This window comes from Gopherus evgoodei, chromosome 1, assembly GCF_007399415.2.
Source record: "Gopherus evgoodei ecotype Sinaloan lineage chromosome 1, rGopEvg1_v1.p, whole genome shotgun sequence".
NCBI classification, from domain to species: Eukaryota; Metazoa; Chordata; order Testudines; family Testudinidae; genus Gopherus; species Gopherus evgoodei.
The window spans coordinates 364498111-364515182 of NC_044322.1; the positions used below are offsets into that span (position 1 = coordinate 364498111).

General features: G+C 46.9%; 1 protein-coding gene across 2 annotated transcripts in view; it reads right to left on the reverse strand.

Moving 5' to 3' along the window:
• Positions 1–17072, reverse strand: part of TNPO3 (transportin 3) — an 86332-nt gene that overhangs the window by 32675 nt on the left and 36585 nt on the right. For both annotated transcript variants that reach the window (XM_030532847.1, XM_030532935.1), the window contains 5 exons: positions 12106–12249; positions 7841–8016; positions 3379–3517; positions 1350–1496; positions 443–550 (listed from right to left, as the gene is read on the reverse strand). In XM_030532847.1, coding sequence (XP_030388707.1) covers positions 443–550; positions 1350–1496; positions 3379–3517; positions 7841–8016; positions 12106–12249 — 714 coding nt within the window. The remainder of the gene's footprint in view (positions 1–442; positions 551–1349; positions 1497–3378; positions 3518–7840; positions 8017–12105; positions 12250–17072) is intronic.

Sequence of the window (17072 nt, forward strand, 5' to 3'; positions counted from 1 at the left end):
GTCCTTGCTACTGAACGTCCAGAGGAGCAGCGCATTGCTCCAGCCAGCAAAGAAGAAAGGGGCCTGGGAGATGGCCTGTGGGGCCCGGCCAGACCACACAGTGGTGAACGTGACAAGATATGCAGAGATCCTTCATTTTGTCCAGGTGGGAGAATACATGCTCCACTGCGAGCTGGAGCGGGATCTGAACTAACAGTGAGTGGTAGGGAATGTGGCAACCCAGGATCAAGCCACAGGAGCTGACTCTGGCCAGCATAGTGGATGTGAGCAGCCAACACCGCCACAAGAAGAAGCCATGGGATCTCAGGGTAACAATCCATTCATAGAATATGGACATTACATCACCCCGTTCGCGTGAAGCCATGCTAATCATGCCGAAGGCAACAGAATTCCCCTCCGAGGCAACTTATCCAGCGCCGTGGCAGCACCACTAGGGGCTCACCTGGGCAAAACATTCCACCGATCCAACCAGGAAGATCAAGTCCTTCACCAGGTCCGAGACCCTCATCCGGAACTCCCCGAAGTCGTCTGTCTCCTCCGGGACACCCTCCTAGCAAAGATTTAGAGTTGGAGGAAGTGGGGTTACAGCAGCCAAGGGGACTTCCAGATCCTAATTCACCCACAGAGCAAGGGAAGGGCAAGATAAGCTATTACATTAAGCCACCCTAAACCATTTGATCATCTCCGCCATCTCGGGCAAAGGGGATTTCACGGGATGGAAAGCAGGAGCACCAACATTATGTCAAGCGATGCCCCGCTGCAGCACTGGCCCACTCCACACATCCTGCATTAACGGGCCTGATCCTCTCCCCATACTGAGCTCCGGGAACGGAGGCAAGCTCTCAGACCAATGCAAAGTCTCCAGGAGGTGGGGGAATATAGCTGGGGATGACAAAGTATTCCAAGCCGCCCAGGCTCCTCAAGAAGGGAGACAGTGACCAAAGGGGAGGACAGTCAGGTGAATGTCCTCAGCCTGCAATTTCAAAACACTGGACACAAGGATGGCAAAAGCAAAAATGAGACCTGCCCCTCCCCCCCCCACACACACACACTTGCCCACCCAACATTCATTCTGGTGCAGCACAGCCACCAAACCTCTCTACTGGAACCCAAGCTGGCCTGCTGGAGGGAGGAGATGTCAGATTAGGCCCTCTAAGTATATGGCAGTTTTCGTTACCACCCAATGTTCTCATCTCCATCCCTAACTGCAGAGCCATTAGTTACCCGCCTGGCTCCTAAGTGACAATCAGTGCGTGGGGAAGGTGAACTGCATTTCACCAGCCACCCCATGCCCACTGCAGCCTACTGGAACAGGGGAGGGAACAGAAGAGAGCTGAACGCAGCCTTACATGGTCTGGGTCAAGCTGACAGTGTCTGGCCAGAGCATGCAGAAGCCTCTGGATGTAGGCTTTGAAGATGCTGTGGATGACTGCATCGTCCGTTTTGTACAGATGCTCCCCCAGTCTGTACCAGAAGTTAAAGGAAATTTCTACCACCTGTTGGGAGAGGAAAACCAGCCATTTGTTATTTTCAAGACAGGATTTCACCCCCATCCTCCTAGTGTGGAAAGTCGGTCAGAAGGCTGCCTAGACTGCAGCAGAGAAGCCCTGTTTCAGCTCCACGCTGACTCAACGGTTACACCTGCAGCCTCAGCAAAGCCAGGAGCAGCTCTTTCAGCTTCACAAACCTGCGTTTTTTGCTTGCTGTTTAAGCGGTTGACTTAAAAATCAAACAAGTTAGTGCCGGGACAGGGTTTGGATGAGTGACCCTGCAGATAACAGTGAAGATGTCCCCACGCTTGGTGTACTCGGGCCTAGGGAGCCATCCCCAAGGAAAAGGGTAATTCAGCCTCCTGGCTTCAGACCTCTGCAGATACTGCTAGTGGGTCCTGCAGCACCGCACAGAGCTCACTAGGAGCTCAGCTGAAGTCATCAGCTCATTTCATGTAGGTCAAACATCTGTCAGACAGTAACTTCCATCCCCTCCTCGCTCAGGCATGACTCACACCGGCATGACTCACACCAATAACCATGGAAAGATAATGTGACTCACATCCCAAGGCCTGGTCCACACAAAAGCTGCATCTAGTGACAGCGCTGCACCCGAGGGTGGACACAGTTGTATTAGCAGACGCATGCTTTATATCAGTATAACTGTGTCCATACTAGGGGTGGCGTCAGTATAATTATCAGCCCCAAAAAGGCACCCTCTAACTGACAGTTATCCTGGTACCCAATGTGTGAGCAGATACGGCCGAAGGGACTTCAGTGTGTTTGAAAACCCGCACGTCTAGAGGTTAACGGCACACCACCCTACTTAAAACCCAGTCAGCCCAGGTTCAACTTTTCCCATGAAGTGACTAATTTTAAAGGCTTGACTCCTCCCGTCAGTAAAGTTCTACATGCCAAACACAGTGACGTGTGTATAGGTAGTTCTGAAACCAGGGCTCGCTGGTGACCAAGTATTAGTGCGACATGTAACAAGCACCAATCTATAAATCAGTACCTCTGGATGGGAGCACATTTACTGAACACAGATCTGAATAGAAGAGGCACAGCAAACACAACTAGGGATCGGTCAGCAAGATTTTAGTTAAACTGTCCCAGGGGATATCCCAAGAGTGGGAGATCTGGGGAAATGAAGGGGAAAGCCTACATTTTACGTGTGATATTTTGCTATTCTGAGCTTCAGGTGGTGTGCAAACATCTGCTGGGGGGAAGTGAGGGGAGATGAGATCGCTCATCTGATTTGAGTGGAATTGCAAGCAATTACCGCTACCTCAGAAGCCTCAGAGAAAATTTAGCTACGTGAAACACTGAAAAAAAACCCAACCCATGACTGTTACAAGGAGCCAGCCTTATGGGTGAGCAACTGCTCAGGGTGCCGTGGTCAAGAGGCAAGGAGTGAGGCGGGCCTGGGGTGTGAGGCCACAGAAGGGAGCTTGGAGCAATGGGTCAGGGGGCAGGCAGCAGAGCTGGGGGCAAAGGAAGTGGGGAGCCCAGGGAGGCAGCAGGGGAGGCAGAGGGAGCATCAAAATACAAGTTCACCCAGGAATCCATTTTCCTTAAGGCTGACCCTGACTGACTGTTGCACAGAGGAGATGCAGGAAGCAAGATACAGCTTCTAGCAGATGAGAGATTTAAAATGCTTTCAAGCAAATTGATGAGGGACTTTCCCGTACCTCTTCCATCAGGAGAGGCTGCCTTGGGGCTGTCTATCCCAGTCACGGACGAGTTAAACAATACCTTTTGCACCACAGATTGGGAGCAAGGCTTTCAAGGCCACCATGGAATGGGACCTGAAGCCTGCCAGGCTATAAAGAAAAGCTTTCTGCAGATTTGACTGAGGAAGAAGGGCGAGTAACCCACTGAGTCATACCTCATACTGTGGATGGCCTGCACAGATCAGCAACAACTCCAGCGTGCGCAGGTCCCCCAGCCCATGGCCTGGCGTACAAACAATTTTATCCAGAAACGTCTCGCAGAGTTCAGTGAAGACGCGGCAGTAATTGAGAACCCTGTTGAAGGAAGTGAAGCAGGTTCATGTTTCACATGCAAATACCCAGTGATATCAGACATACAGGGAGAAAGTATCTCCTCCTTATGTACAGTATTAGCCTCCTGAAGCTAACATGAACTAAGCCAGGATTCTCAAACTGGGGGTCGGGATCCCTCAGGGGGTCATGGGGTTATTACATGGGGGGGTCGCAAACTGTCAGCCTCCACCCCAAATCCCGCTTCACTTCCAGCATTTATAATGGTGTTAAATATATTAAAATGTTGTTTTTAATTTATACAGGGGGTTGCACTCAGAGGCTTGCTATGTGAAAGGGTTCACCAGTACAAAAGTGTGAGAACAACTGAACGAAGCAGTCATCTCAGAGGCGGGAGTACATTGAATCCTTCCATTTCAGCAGACTTTTTATCCAGAGACGTTTCTAATTCACCCCCTAAATTCAGGTAAACGAGGTTACAATGTGCTGAGGAGTATGCTATTTGTGGGAGTTATGTGCTTAACAAATCTGAAGTAAGAACAGCCATCCTGGGTCAAGACCAATGGTCCATCGAGCCCAGTATCCTGTCTTCCAACAGTGGCCAGGGCCAGATGCTTCAGAGGGAATGAACAGAACAGGGCAATCTCGAGTGATCCACCCCCTGTCATCCAGTTCCAGCTTCAAGCAGGCAGAGGTTTAGGGATACCCAGACTATGGGGTTGCATTGTTGACCATCTTGACTAATAACCACTGATGGACTTATCCTCCAGGAACTTAACCAATTCTTTTTTGAATCCAGTTATGCTTCTAGACTTCACAACACCCCACGGTAACAAGTTCCACAGGTTGACTGTGCGTTGTGTAAAAAAATACATCCTTATGTTTGCTTTAAATCTACAGCCTATTAATTTAATCAGGTAATCCCCGGGTCTTGTGTTATGGGAAGGGGCAAATGACAATTCTTTGTTCACTTTCTCCACATTGGTCATGCCTTTACAGACTTCTATCACATTCCCACCTTAGTCATCTCTTTTTTAAGCTGAACAATCTCAGTCTTTTTAATCTCTCCTCATACAGCAGCTGTTCCAGACCCCTAATTATTTGTGTTGACCTTCTCTGTACCTTTTCCAATTCTAATACATCTTTTTTGAGATGGGGCGACCAGAACTGCACACAGTATTCAAGGTGTGGGCGCACCATGGATTTATACAGAGGCAACATGGTATTTTCTGTGTTATTATTTATCCCTTTCCTCATGGCTCCTAACACTGTTAGCTTTTTTTGGACTGTCGCTGCACATTGAGCAGATGTTTTCAGAACTATCCACAATGATTCCAATACCCCTTTCTTGAGTGGTAACCTCATGTAGACCCCATCATTTCGTATGCATAGCGGGATTACATTTTCCAATGTGAATTACTTTATACTTCTTATCAACACTGAATTTTATCTACTATTTTGTTACCCAGTCACCCAGTTCAGTGAGATCCCTTTGCAAACTTTGCCACTTCACTGTTCACTCCCTTTTCCAGATTGTTTATGAATTTGTGAAATAGCAGTACAGACCCCTGGGGGACCCCACTATTTACCTCTCTCCATTGTGAAAACGGACCATTTATTCCTACCCTTTGTTTCCTATCTTTGAACCAGTTACTGATCCAGGAGAGGACCTTCTCTTATCGCATGACTGCTTACTTTGCTGAAGAGCCTTTGGCATGTGAAACATCAAAGGCTTTCTGACAGTCTAAGTACACTATATCCACTGGATCCCCTTGTCCACATGCTTGTTGAAGCCCTCAAAGAATACTAGACCGGTGAGACACGACTTCCCTTTACCAAAAGCCGTGTTGACTCTTCCCCAACATATTGTATTCATCTAGTTGTCTGATAATGTATTTCTTTATTGTAGTTTCAAACAATTTGCCCTGTACTATAGTTAGGCTTACCAGCCTGTAATTGCCAGGATCACCTCTGGAGCTTTTTTATTAAAAAAAATAAAAATAAAAATAAAAAATCAGGGTTACATTAGCTGTCCTCCAGTCATTTGGTACAGAGTCTGATTTAAGTGATAAGTTACATATCACAGTTAGTAGTTCTGCAATTTCACATTTGAATTCCTTCAGAATCTTGGGTGATGCCATCTGGTCCTGGTGACTTATTACTGTTTAATTTATCAATTTATTCCAAAAACACCTCAATCTAGAGCAGTTCCTCAGATCTATCACCTAAAAAGGATGGCTCAGGTGTGGGAATTTCCCTCACACCCACTGCAGAAAAGACCAATGCAAAGAATTCATTTAGCTTTGCTGCAATGGCCTTGTGTTCCAGGAGTGCTCCTTGATCACCTTGATCAGCCAGTGGTCCCACTGCGTTTGTCAGGCTTCCCACTTCTGATGTACTTAAAAAACCCGGCTGCTGTTAGTTTCTGCGTCTTTAGCGAGTTGCTCTGCAAATTCTTTTTTGGCCTCTCTTATTACACTTTTACACTTGTCTTGCCAGAGTTTATGCTCCTTTCCATTTCCTTAGTAGGATGTGGCTTGATTTAGTTAGGGATTGGTCCTGCTTGAGCAGGGGGTTGGACTAGATACCGCCTGAAGTCCCTTCCAACCCTGATGTTCTATGATTCCAATTTTTAAAGCTGCCATTTTGCTTCTAACTGCCACTTTTACTCTGCTGGTTAGCCATGGTGGCATTTTTTGTTCCTCTTATCGGGGGTGGGGGAGAATGCATTTTGTTTGAGCCGCTATAATGGTGTTTTTAAGTAGTTTCCCTGCAGCTTGCAGGCATTTCACTTGTGATTGCTCCTTTTAATTTCCATTTAGTTAGCCTACTCATTTTTGTGTAGTTAACCCTTTTTGCGGTCAAATGGTATTGTGGTGGGTTTCTTCAGTATTTTCCCCTCTACACGGATGTTAAATTTAATTACACTATGGTTGCTATTACCAAGTGGTCCAGCTATATTCACCTCTTGGACCAGATCCTGTGCTCCACTCAGGACTAAATCAAGCATTGCCTCTCCCTTTACAGATTCCAGGATATTCTGATGAAAGTGAAGATTACTGCCTGGTCTAAATAAGATTCCTCCAAGTGAAACTTTAATATGTACCCAGGACAACTATGAGACTGTGGGTTCAGGAGAAAGTTTATGACATCCATCTCCATAGCTGCAAACAGACCCCAAGAAGCCAACCAAAATCGACCTCAAATGCATTTGGCACAAGAACAGGACATACAGTACCAGAATGGAGGGACTGTGCGACATTATATGATACACAAGTGCGAGAAACAGCTTCATCAGCCTTGAATTTTACAGCAGCATGTTACAGACAGCGAGGCAATTTGTGTTAGAAGACAGGATTGCTGTCCTTAAAATATCTTTAGAAAACAATTTGAGAGGCTTAGCTGAACTGCAAAAAGCTGTCCTCAAACTAACCAGCTTTGCTATTCTGTTTGAAGGACGAAGATCAAAACCAAGACCACACTCTGATTGCAGAATGTAAAGTCTCCCTGTTGGTCCTCTGGAACTGAGAGATGCCAGACAGCATGGTCTAGTGGGCAGAGCACAGGACTGGGAGATTAACTCCTGAGTTCTAATGCCAGTTCTAAGAGTGATTTGGGGCGTGATCCATGGAAAGCCACTACCCTCTTCGCCTCCATTTTCCCCTCTGATAGTGCTGACTTCAGAGGGAGGTAGCAAGGAACACTGGCTGTGGAGCAGGGGGAGAGGAGAGGGGGCACTGCCACAAGAGATCTGCCAACTCACTTCCCTTCTCTTGGCTTCGTTTCTCCTTTCACCTTTTATTCTCTCTTGTCTATCTGCACTGTAACCCCTCTGACTGTGCTAGGCACTGTACAAGCTGAGCGAGGTCTTGATCTTGGCTGGAGCAGCTAGATGCTAACATAATAAAACCAACGAGAGGGGCTCCTTAACTTTGGTACAGAACTCTGGAGACGGAAGGCATGACAAGTGCCAGGCCGTAGCGTTTCCAAGGCCGTTTTTCCCCTCTCCAGAAGGCTCAGACATTCCATTCTCTCTCATCACTCAACGAGAGCTGCACAGTGGCACGTCTCCTGCTACCCTTTGATAAGAGCAAAGAAGAGCTGGGAAGGCACCAACATGCTTGCAATGCTCCCTCCTGCCTGCCCAAGCTCAGGTTGCTCGCCCCCCTGCAATTCTAGGCTGGCGCACTGCCAGTAAAGGGAAGCGTCATTAACTCAGCTGTCTCTGTTCCGTCAGCCATCATTTGCATACGACACTCCGGAGCGCTGCACAAACACAGCCGAGCTCAAGAATAGCTCTCAACAGACACGTTGACAGTTAATTATCGGCAAGGCTCATTTGCTTACTTGTCTAAATCCTCCCGGGCCACAGCCATGTGATAGGCGGCCTCCAGCGTCAAGACTCCCTGGAAGAGCTGCAGTGCGAGGGGCAGGTTGGTCTCCACGTTTTCAATGGCGTAGAGAGCTGAGCACACGCAGTCAGAGGCTGCCTCATGCAGGTTTGAAGACGTCTTGTCTTGTCGCTGTGGGACAGGAGGGGAGGAAAGGAGCCAGGTGACTAAGGAGCGATAAACGAGGCTGCACCTAACGAAGCTTTTGTTTGGTCCCAAATACCAAGACACGTTTCTTAGTACACAGCTCTCCCCATACCACCTCCTTCACCAGCCCTGCACAGCCTGCTGCTGTACCCAGGGGGAAAAGGACCTTCGCCCCACTGGCTTCTCTACATGGCACATAAAGGGGTGGAACAGAATGACTGAAATCTCAGATCTGAGATATCTCAGCACCATAGAAAAATTGCACTACCCCTTTTCTCCTGGGGTGGTGAAGCGGGAGGAAACGCCCCTCTGCAGTGCAAATAAAATATTGGTTTTATTATCCTGGTGGCTTAGCATGGGCCCTGCCTGGTAAACATTCATGGCCATTGTGCAAGGCTCATTTCACAGAAGCTTTAATAGCTCCCATAGGGCTCGGGGCAATTAGGAAAGGAGACAGGGCAGGCGTACAAAGAAGGAGAGAGGAGACAGCGAAGAGGAGAGGAAACAAAGGAATAGCAGTAATCTGGTGCACACCTATAGATGCCCTTTCACAAGAGGATCCTCACCATTAAATAATTTGCAAACATTAAATAATTCAGCAGCACAATCCCTTGTGAACAAAGAAGGGGAGGGAGGAATTAACTGCAAAAACTAGCATAAATGTAACACGCAGGCTGAAAAGTTGAGCACTCAGAAGTGAGAAAACCCCAGAGGATAACAGTTTCTACTGCAACATTAACTCAGACTTGTTTCATGCATTAAGTGCTGTGTCTATTCCTCTTTCCATTGTTATATGGGAAGCTTAATTTGCATTTTTGTTTGCTTAGACTGTATCATGCAACAAATGCAAAGCAAGTTACCCATTTAATAATGGCATAACAAGAAAACATTAGACAATACCTCTTCCATGCAACAGGTCTGAGCGAACAATGCCAGAGAAACCTGTATCATTTGCGAATTTCTGACTTGGGTGTGCTTAGCTCAGCTCTTCAACCTTCATGTTGCATTAATGAAAGTTTTTTGCATTTAATACTGGAGCTCTTTGGGGTTTCCATAGATACACAGAAAGACTTTCCTGAGTTAGCTGTCCTAAGTTAAAGGGGTCAGAAAAAGGAAGGATAAAGACGCTCTACTGTGCAGGAACAAAATATTGACTTAAATGTTCAGAACTTGGAAAATCTACAGCCAATTTTGTTTCTTTGATGAGGATTACAAACTAAGCCAAGCTTTATGCTTCTAGCCTGGAAAGTTAACAACGTTTGACTATTTTAAATCCCGTGCAGCTGGAGAGAACTTTATTCTAACACTTGCATAATGCAAACAAGTGTTAAAGGCACCTTGCTCAAAGCCTTATGAAATAATTCACCTTTAAGCATGGTAAATTTCAGCCTGGAAGAACTGTATATGATGGATGCAGCGTTGTAGCCGTGTCAATACCAGGATATTAAAGGTGCCAGGTGGGGGCGATAATCTCTTTTATTGGACCAACTTCTGTTGGTGAGAGAGACACAAACTTTCAAGCCACCGATTCTTCAGGTCTGGGAAAGGTACTCTGAGCGTCAAGGTGGAATAGATTGTTTAGCATAGGTAGTTAGCTCATATTCTAAGGGACCAGCATAAGTACGTATGCTATCCACCTTGCCTTTAGCTGAGACATTGGAAGTAACTTTCCCAGACCTGAACAAGAGCTGTGTGTGGCTCGAAATCTTCTCTCTCTCACCAGCTGAAGTTGATCCAACAAGAGATATTATCTCGCCAACCTTGTATATGATGGAGAAAGTTATGAGCACCTAAAAAGGGAAATAAGTACAACATCTTGAATCCAGTGGTCAGTAACAGCAACTGCTAGCAATGTTCATTTCGTAGATGGGGAAACAGACAGAAGTTGAAGTCAAACTTACTTCAGGTCACAAAGAACATCAGTGACAGAAGCTGGAATGGAATCCAGGAGGCCTGGCTCCCAGCCTCATGCTCTAACAACTGGACCAGGGGTCCCCAAACTGTGAGGTGCCCCCCTAGAGGGGCACAGAGGAACATTTGGGACGAGGGAAGGGGTGTGCAGCAGCGAGGTCCAGGCCAGCCCTCACAGGGGACAGGGTGGGGAGTGCCACCCACCCCAGCTCTGCTCCACCCCCAGCTAGGGTGACCAGACGTCCCAATTTTATAGGGACAGTCCTGATTTTGGGGGCTTTTTCTTATATAGGCACCTATTACGCCCCACCCCTTCCCGATTTTTCACATTTGCTGTCTGGTCACCCTGCTCGCAGCCCAACTCTGCCTCTAGCCCCAGCTCCTCCCACAGCTCCACTGTCAGCCCAAGCTCCTGTGCTGAGCCAACCGTACAGTAATGGAGGGGGAAGCACAGACAGATTCCATTACTGGTAAGAGGGGTGGGGCATGACAGGAAAAGTTGAAGCACCAGTGAATTAGACAAAGTAGCTTCTGAAGAGAAGTTGAGAAAACTGATGATGAATGGGCCAGACCGTGCGAATAGGAAAACAGATCTACTAGAACTTTGTGAACTTCATTTCAGAAGTATTGTCTGCCAGAACGTAGAACCACTGGATTGGCCAAGATTACAGGACCATGCGTGAGCAACAAGGCTTCTGCAATCCAATGCCACCCCACTCCCACGGCGGTGCTGTCCTGGACCAAGGTACTATAACTGGACACAACACAGTGAGCTATTTCGTGACCCATCTGGGGCTAGAACTGCTGAATCCCAAGCTACACAGAGGAAGGATTTGTCGCAGTAGGGCTTTCGACAGGAATGCAGCCAAAGGCAATAACGGAGTCCAGGGGGTGAGAAGGTGTCTTACCATTTGCTTTAATTGAAAATGCTCATGCCATTCAGATCAAGGACTTTCAAATGCAGCATGAAAAGAAAATCATAGTTCTTTTCACTATCTGAATAGCTAGAGATTGAGACGAATGATGACCCTGAAGAAGGTGCAAGTTTCTCCCTCTATGGTATGCAGCAACACTGGAGAACAGATCTTACATCTGCATCCTAAGTCTGCTGTGTTTTTGGGCCAGGGCCTTCACCTACCAATTCCCCAATAATCCCTTTGCAGCTCAGAAAACCAGGATTTTGTTTGAGCTGCTCTTTCCTCTAAATATTTCACTCTAGAGAAATGGAGTGAGATTTCCTCCACAACTCCATGAACCACAGCCCTTTGCTCAGTTCTCTTACTCGGCAAAGGCTAAAAACGACATCTTCAACCCTCCCCTTCAACATGCTGCGCTTGGGGCTAACTTCACCCAGGTCTGCTCTCAAAGAACCTTCGCCATTTGCCTTCATGGTCCCTGATCCAGAATGGAATAGGATCAGATTGGAAATTCACAGAGAACATAAGCATCTCCCCCTCCTCCACTTCCCTGTCCAGTCCTGAGTTCAGGATTCAGCATTCTGGGCAAGAACGTTTCCCCATGTTCTCGGTGCATCTCAGGTCAGCAATAGCAGCAGCTGGTTCCAGAGAATTGGAATCCTGAACTCGGGACCTGACACGAGGGCAGAGGAAGCACTTAAAGTGTTTTTTTCTTTAGCTGAGGAAATTCGATGTTACCAGGTGTTAGTCATCTGAGACCTACCCGATTTTCCAAGTGCCACTAGAAGGCAGTGAGCAAGGGAAGATGGGGAGTTCTTGGCCACTGGGAGGCTTGGCCAGAACTGGACTCTTGCTGTTAAGAGATTCTTGTGCTCCTGTTGACACCCACTTCTCCAAGTTTCCAGTTCTTGACAGCCTTCAGGCTGGAAATCTAAGGGGCACTAAGCAGTGCTATTTGGGGCACAGGGAAGAGCCAGTGCGCAGCAAGCAGCACAGTGGGCTAAGAGATGGATCAGGCCTCATACTCAAGACAGAGGAAAGGGCCCAGGAAGGGGAGTAAACTTCTCTTTAGTCCCTGCATGCAGGCCACCAATGAGCCATCATCCTAGTGCGCCAATGTTTACAACAAATTTGCACAGGGATTCTAAGTGATTTCAAAGTTTTGCTGTTCCTCTCCTAGTAAAAAGCAATCAGCGTTCTTCCTGGGCAGACAGGAGCTCATTCAGTGGCCTGAGCGAATACTCACCAGCACCTCGAAGAGGAGGGACAGTAACTTGCTGTTGGCCATGAAGTTACTATCCAGAACTCCCAGGTTGAACCAGCTCCCCAGGCAGCGGAAAATTTTCATGAGCATCTTCTCATCGTTGCCTGCTTTCTCCACACAGGTCATCTAGGAGAGGAAGGGCAGGGATGGAGAATTGGTTAGAGACCCCAAGTTACCAGTTCGTTTCCACAAGCACGAAACTGACACCCTCCTGCGTACAACATGTTCCTGGAAGCCGTGAACAGAGAGGATCAGCGTTTCAAGGTACACAGCATCCATGACGTAATCGTTGAGGGACGAACTGTATTTAAAAACCACAACTCCCATCCTCCATCACTGTCAACATGAAGAGACTCATCTATATCACTAAATGACACCCCCACACCTAAAATCAGCCTCTCGTGAAAAGCACACGGCAAGGAACATGAGCCACGTACCATACCCAGAACGGACAAGTGAAGCAAACACGAGACAGGAGATGACTTGAGACACCCCGCAACCCCGCTTAAATAGACAAGCCCCCACCGTAATCTAGGGACTGAGCCAAGCAAGTCAATTGACTTCAACTGCAGTGACAGCGCATAGTGAGAAAAGCAGCCTGGAATATGTTCACTCATTCACGGCACATCGATTTCCTGCAGGGTCCTGTCTCAAAGACAGATGAAGCCTAGCCCCTATATTTGCCGAATCTCAAGTTAAGATTTCCTTACACTCACTGCTGCAAAATACACTCGCATCGCTAGCTTCTTGGTAAGGGCTCTGAAAGGCAGAAGGCATCGTTTGGGCCCGCCTGAGGACATCGTTACACTATCAAGCGGTAAGAAACCGGGGAGTTATTTGTGGCTGTGGCTGGGAGCCCTAGAGGAGGGGGAGCCTTCTGTTGTTCATCAGCAAGCCCACTGACAAGGTTTGCCAGGACCCATCCAAAGGGGGCCCTTGCTGTGCTAAGATAGAAAAACAGCCTCATGTTTTGCCCTGTTAGGGCTTGAGTGGCCCTGGACCATCCTATCTCCAGGGAGAATGGAGCCTACAAGTTTTACAGCGTACCTTAACTTTCCATACCAAACGTTTCAAGAGGGTCATGCTTACTGTTCACTTGATAGTCTAGTTGTTCTGGGCATTATTATAGCCTCTAGAGGACTCTGATTAGACAGAGGTTTTATTAGACAGTAGGGGCTCTACTTAGATCGTGGAGAAATCACACAATTTTCATGGGTTGGTCACGGCATACATAGAAAACTTCGCAGATGTGTTACATATCCCTGAAGAAAATGGTGCGACTTCTCCTACAGCATTTCTCAAACTAGGGGCTCAGATCCAAAAGGGGATCACAAGCCTATTAGGGGGCCGCAGTATTGCTACCCTTGCTTCTGTGCTGATGCTGGGCATCGCACTGCCTGAAGCTGGGCGGCGGCTGCCTGGGCACCTAGCTCTGAAGGCAGAGTGGCAGCTGCTGGCCAGGCACCCGGCTGTGAAGGCAGAGAAGGGATGGCATGGTATTGTCAGCCTTATTTCTGTGCTGCAGCGGCACTGACTTACGAGCTGGGCACCAGGGCAGCACCCGCCGCTCTCTGCTCTGCCGTCAGAGCTGGGCAGTCAGAGACCAGATTTCATGGTCCATAATGCAATTTTCACAGCTGCGAAGAATTTGGTAGACCCCTAAATATATGTACCTTAAAAAAAAAATCTGAGCTAAATCCTATGTGAGTTCTAGTTAAATCCTAGACAGACACCCGAGTTCTTTTTGCTCTTCAGGCAGCTCATTAATATGCCCACTCTAGACTTTGCAAAGGAAACTTGGGTTGTCTGAACATAGACTAACATATGCAGAGCATGCCAGGCAAAGCAAACACATGGGTGCAGTCTGCCTGGCAAAGCAAACAAATGACAGGCTGTCCCAAGAAATCACTGGCCACGATCTTCTCTCAGCAGACATATCTGCAGATGGACCATCAGCAGATATCACCAGAGAATTGCCACTACACTGCCAACAGCCACTTTTCCTTTCAGACTCTGGGAGGGTCATCATGGTGGAACATGCTCAGAGATTCTACTAGTGGGTCCAGCTGGCCTGGTCATGATCCACTATCAGCTTTTGACTAACCCAGGCTTTCCACATCATCTCTACTAATAATCAATCAGAGAGACATGAGCTTGCTCATCTCGCCAATTAACCAGTCAGACAGCCGGCTTCTCTCTCTTCACAGAGAAAGTGCTCGAGGTGGTTAGAGTGAAAAAGAAGCACAACGTCTTAGGGGTAACATCTCTGCAGACTCATAAAGATAGAACCTAGGCTTTAAACTAGGTTGGAACTTAAACCAGCTAATTCTAGTACAGGCTCCAGGGCGAGGTTCTGCAGCCTGCAAGGTGCAGAAGGTCAGACTAGCTGATCATCATGGTCCCTTCTGACCTTAAAGTCTAGGAGACTTTCAGAATCTGGATTAAAGCAACTGGCAAAATTAGGAACATGTTCTCCAGGGCCATCCTTATACATGCAGGTGCACTGTATGGTGTGGGGGGTTTGTTTGTTTTTTTTGGAGGCAGGGGAAGAGTAGAGAGGAAGAGCAGAGACACAATCAGTCTGCCTCTGAAGCATTAGATATTGGACATGGGATACCTAACTGATTGGAACAGTGTGGCCTGATCCCATGTTCCTAACCTCCCCTGCTCTGGTTCTCAGCTATACGTTTGTATGCAGGCAGCCTTTTTGAACTTTTAAACTAAGCGTTAAGCTCCCAGTTAAATTTTAAGAGAAAAGAATTAAACTTCAAAAGCAATTTGCACACATGAAAATGAGGAATTCTGGACAGCAAGGTAATAAACTGGAGTTGAGTGCAGTGCCAGGTCATACCACAGAACCAGGTTAACGCCAATTATTATTTATACTCCTGGTGCATATTTTATGGCAAAATAATGCATCATCATCATGCTGGTTTCAATTATTTTGGTAATTGATTTAAACTACAACACAATGGATGGAGAATGGGTGTGGGGAGAATTGGAGAAAAACCCCAACCCCCCCCCCCGCCCCTGCAGTAATGTTAACTAGGTTTGACTTTTTATTTCTAGTTATTAGACAACAAATATAAGCAGCCATATGCTCAGTGTTACATCATAGGCAACTGAAGAGCAAGTGAGGGCTGAGGAATCAAGCTCACAATTTATATTGGCTACTGACCATCTCCAAATAGGTCGGTAGCAAATAGTTCATGGAGCACATTTTGATAGGAAATTTTTTCAGTCCAAAAATTTAGTTCAGTTCTAATCACTAAAGCACCACGAGCATTTCTAAGGCCATACTGTCTTCTATACCACTCTGACAACGTAAAGGAGCCTTACAAATTTTACACCTGTTTTATACTCCTGGGAGAATTCACAAAGACAATGGGAACAATTCACTAAGCAGTCAGGCTGCTACATTCTGCTCTGCTTGAGGGGATAGAGCCTGCCCCACGCCTACCTCCTCAGAAATACCCCAGTGCCCTGTCCTTCCATGCCCAGCATGCTGCAATAGCAAGTGAGAGAGAGAGAGTGTCTCTCTCTCTCTCACATGCATGACTGCCAAGCCCTGCAGTGATTTACGTCTCTACTGGCTGCTCCAGGAGCCCAAATCGACCTGCCTGTGCTGCCAGGGAGGGGCGTGTGATCACTCTTGCAGCTTCTCTTTGCTTCCCCATCAGAAAGTACGCTTATTAAGTTTGCAGACGATACCCAACTGGGAGGGATTGCAACTGCTTTGGAGGACAGGGTCAAAATTCAAAATGATCTGGACAAATTGGAGAAATGGTCTGAGGTAAACCGGATGAAGTTCAATAAAGACAAATGCAAAGTGCTCCACTTAGGAAGGAACAATCAGTTTCACACACACAGAATGGGAAGAGACTGTCTAGGAAGGAGTACGGCAGAAAGAGATCTAGGGGTCATAGTGGACCACAAGCTAAATATGAGTCAACAGTGTGATACTGTTGCAAAAAAAGCAAACGTGATTCTGGGATGCACTAACAGGTGTGTTGTAAACAAGACGTGAGAAGTCATTCTTCTGCTCTACTCTCCGCTGGTCAGGCCTCAACTGGAGTATTGTGTCCAGTTCTGGGCACCGCATTTCAAGAAAGATGTGGAGAAACTGGAGAGGGTCCAGAGAAGAGTAACAAGAATGATTAAAGGTCTTGAGAACATGACCTATGAAGGAAGGCTGAAGGAATTGGGTTTATTTAGTTTGGAAAAGAGAAGACTGAGAGGGGACATGATAGCAGTTTTCAGGTATCTAAAAGAGTGTCATCAGGAGGAGGGAGAAAACTTGTTCACCTTAGCCTCTAATGATAGAACAAGAAGCAATGGGCTTAAACTGCAGCAAGGGAGATTTAGGCTGGACATAAGGAAAAAGTTCCTAACTGTCAGGGTAGTTAAACGCTGGAATAAATTGCCTAGGGAGGTTGTGGAATCTCCATCTCTGGAGATATTTAAGAGTAGGTTAGATAAATGTCTATCAGAGATGGTCTAGACAGTATTTGGTCCTGCCATGAGGGCAGGGGACTGGACTCGATGACCTCTCGAGGTCCCTTCCAGTCCTAGAGTCTATTAATCTATTAGTCATTTTTCTGCAGGGAAACAAAGGAATCTGAGGGGGACATGAATTCTGCACGCGTGCAGTGATGTAGAATTTCCCCAGGAGTAATTATTTAGCATCTTCACTGATTATCTGGAAAAAGGAAGCAACCAGTATGTTAACCAAACAGATGAAACTAAACGGTTGTGGATGAAGAGTGTGGGGGAGAAGTTACAAGCAGCATCAAGGACACAAATAGAAGGACCTAGACTGAAGAAATATGAGCTGAAACTAAAGCGAGATTTAACACAGGAGAGATATGGAAAGCAGGTGAGTCAAGACAAACAAGATGATATTGGACAATGAATTGAAGGTGCTTGTTACAGGATAGTCCAAAAACAAA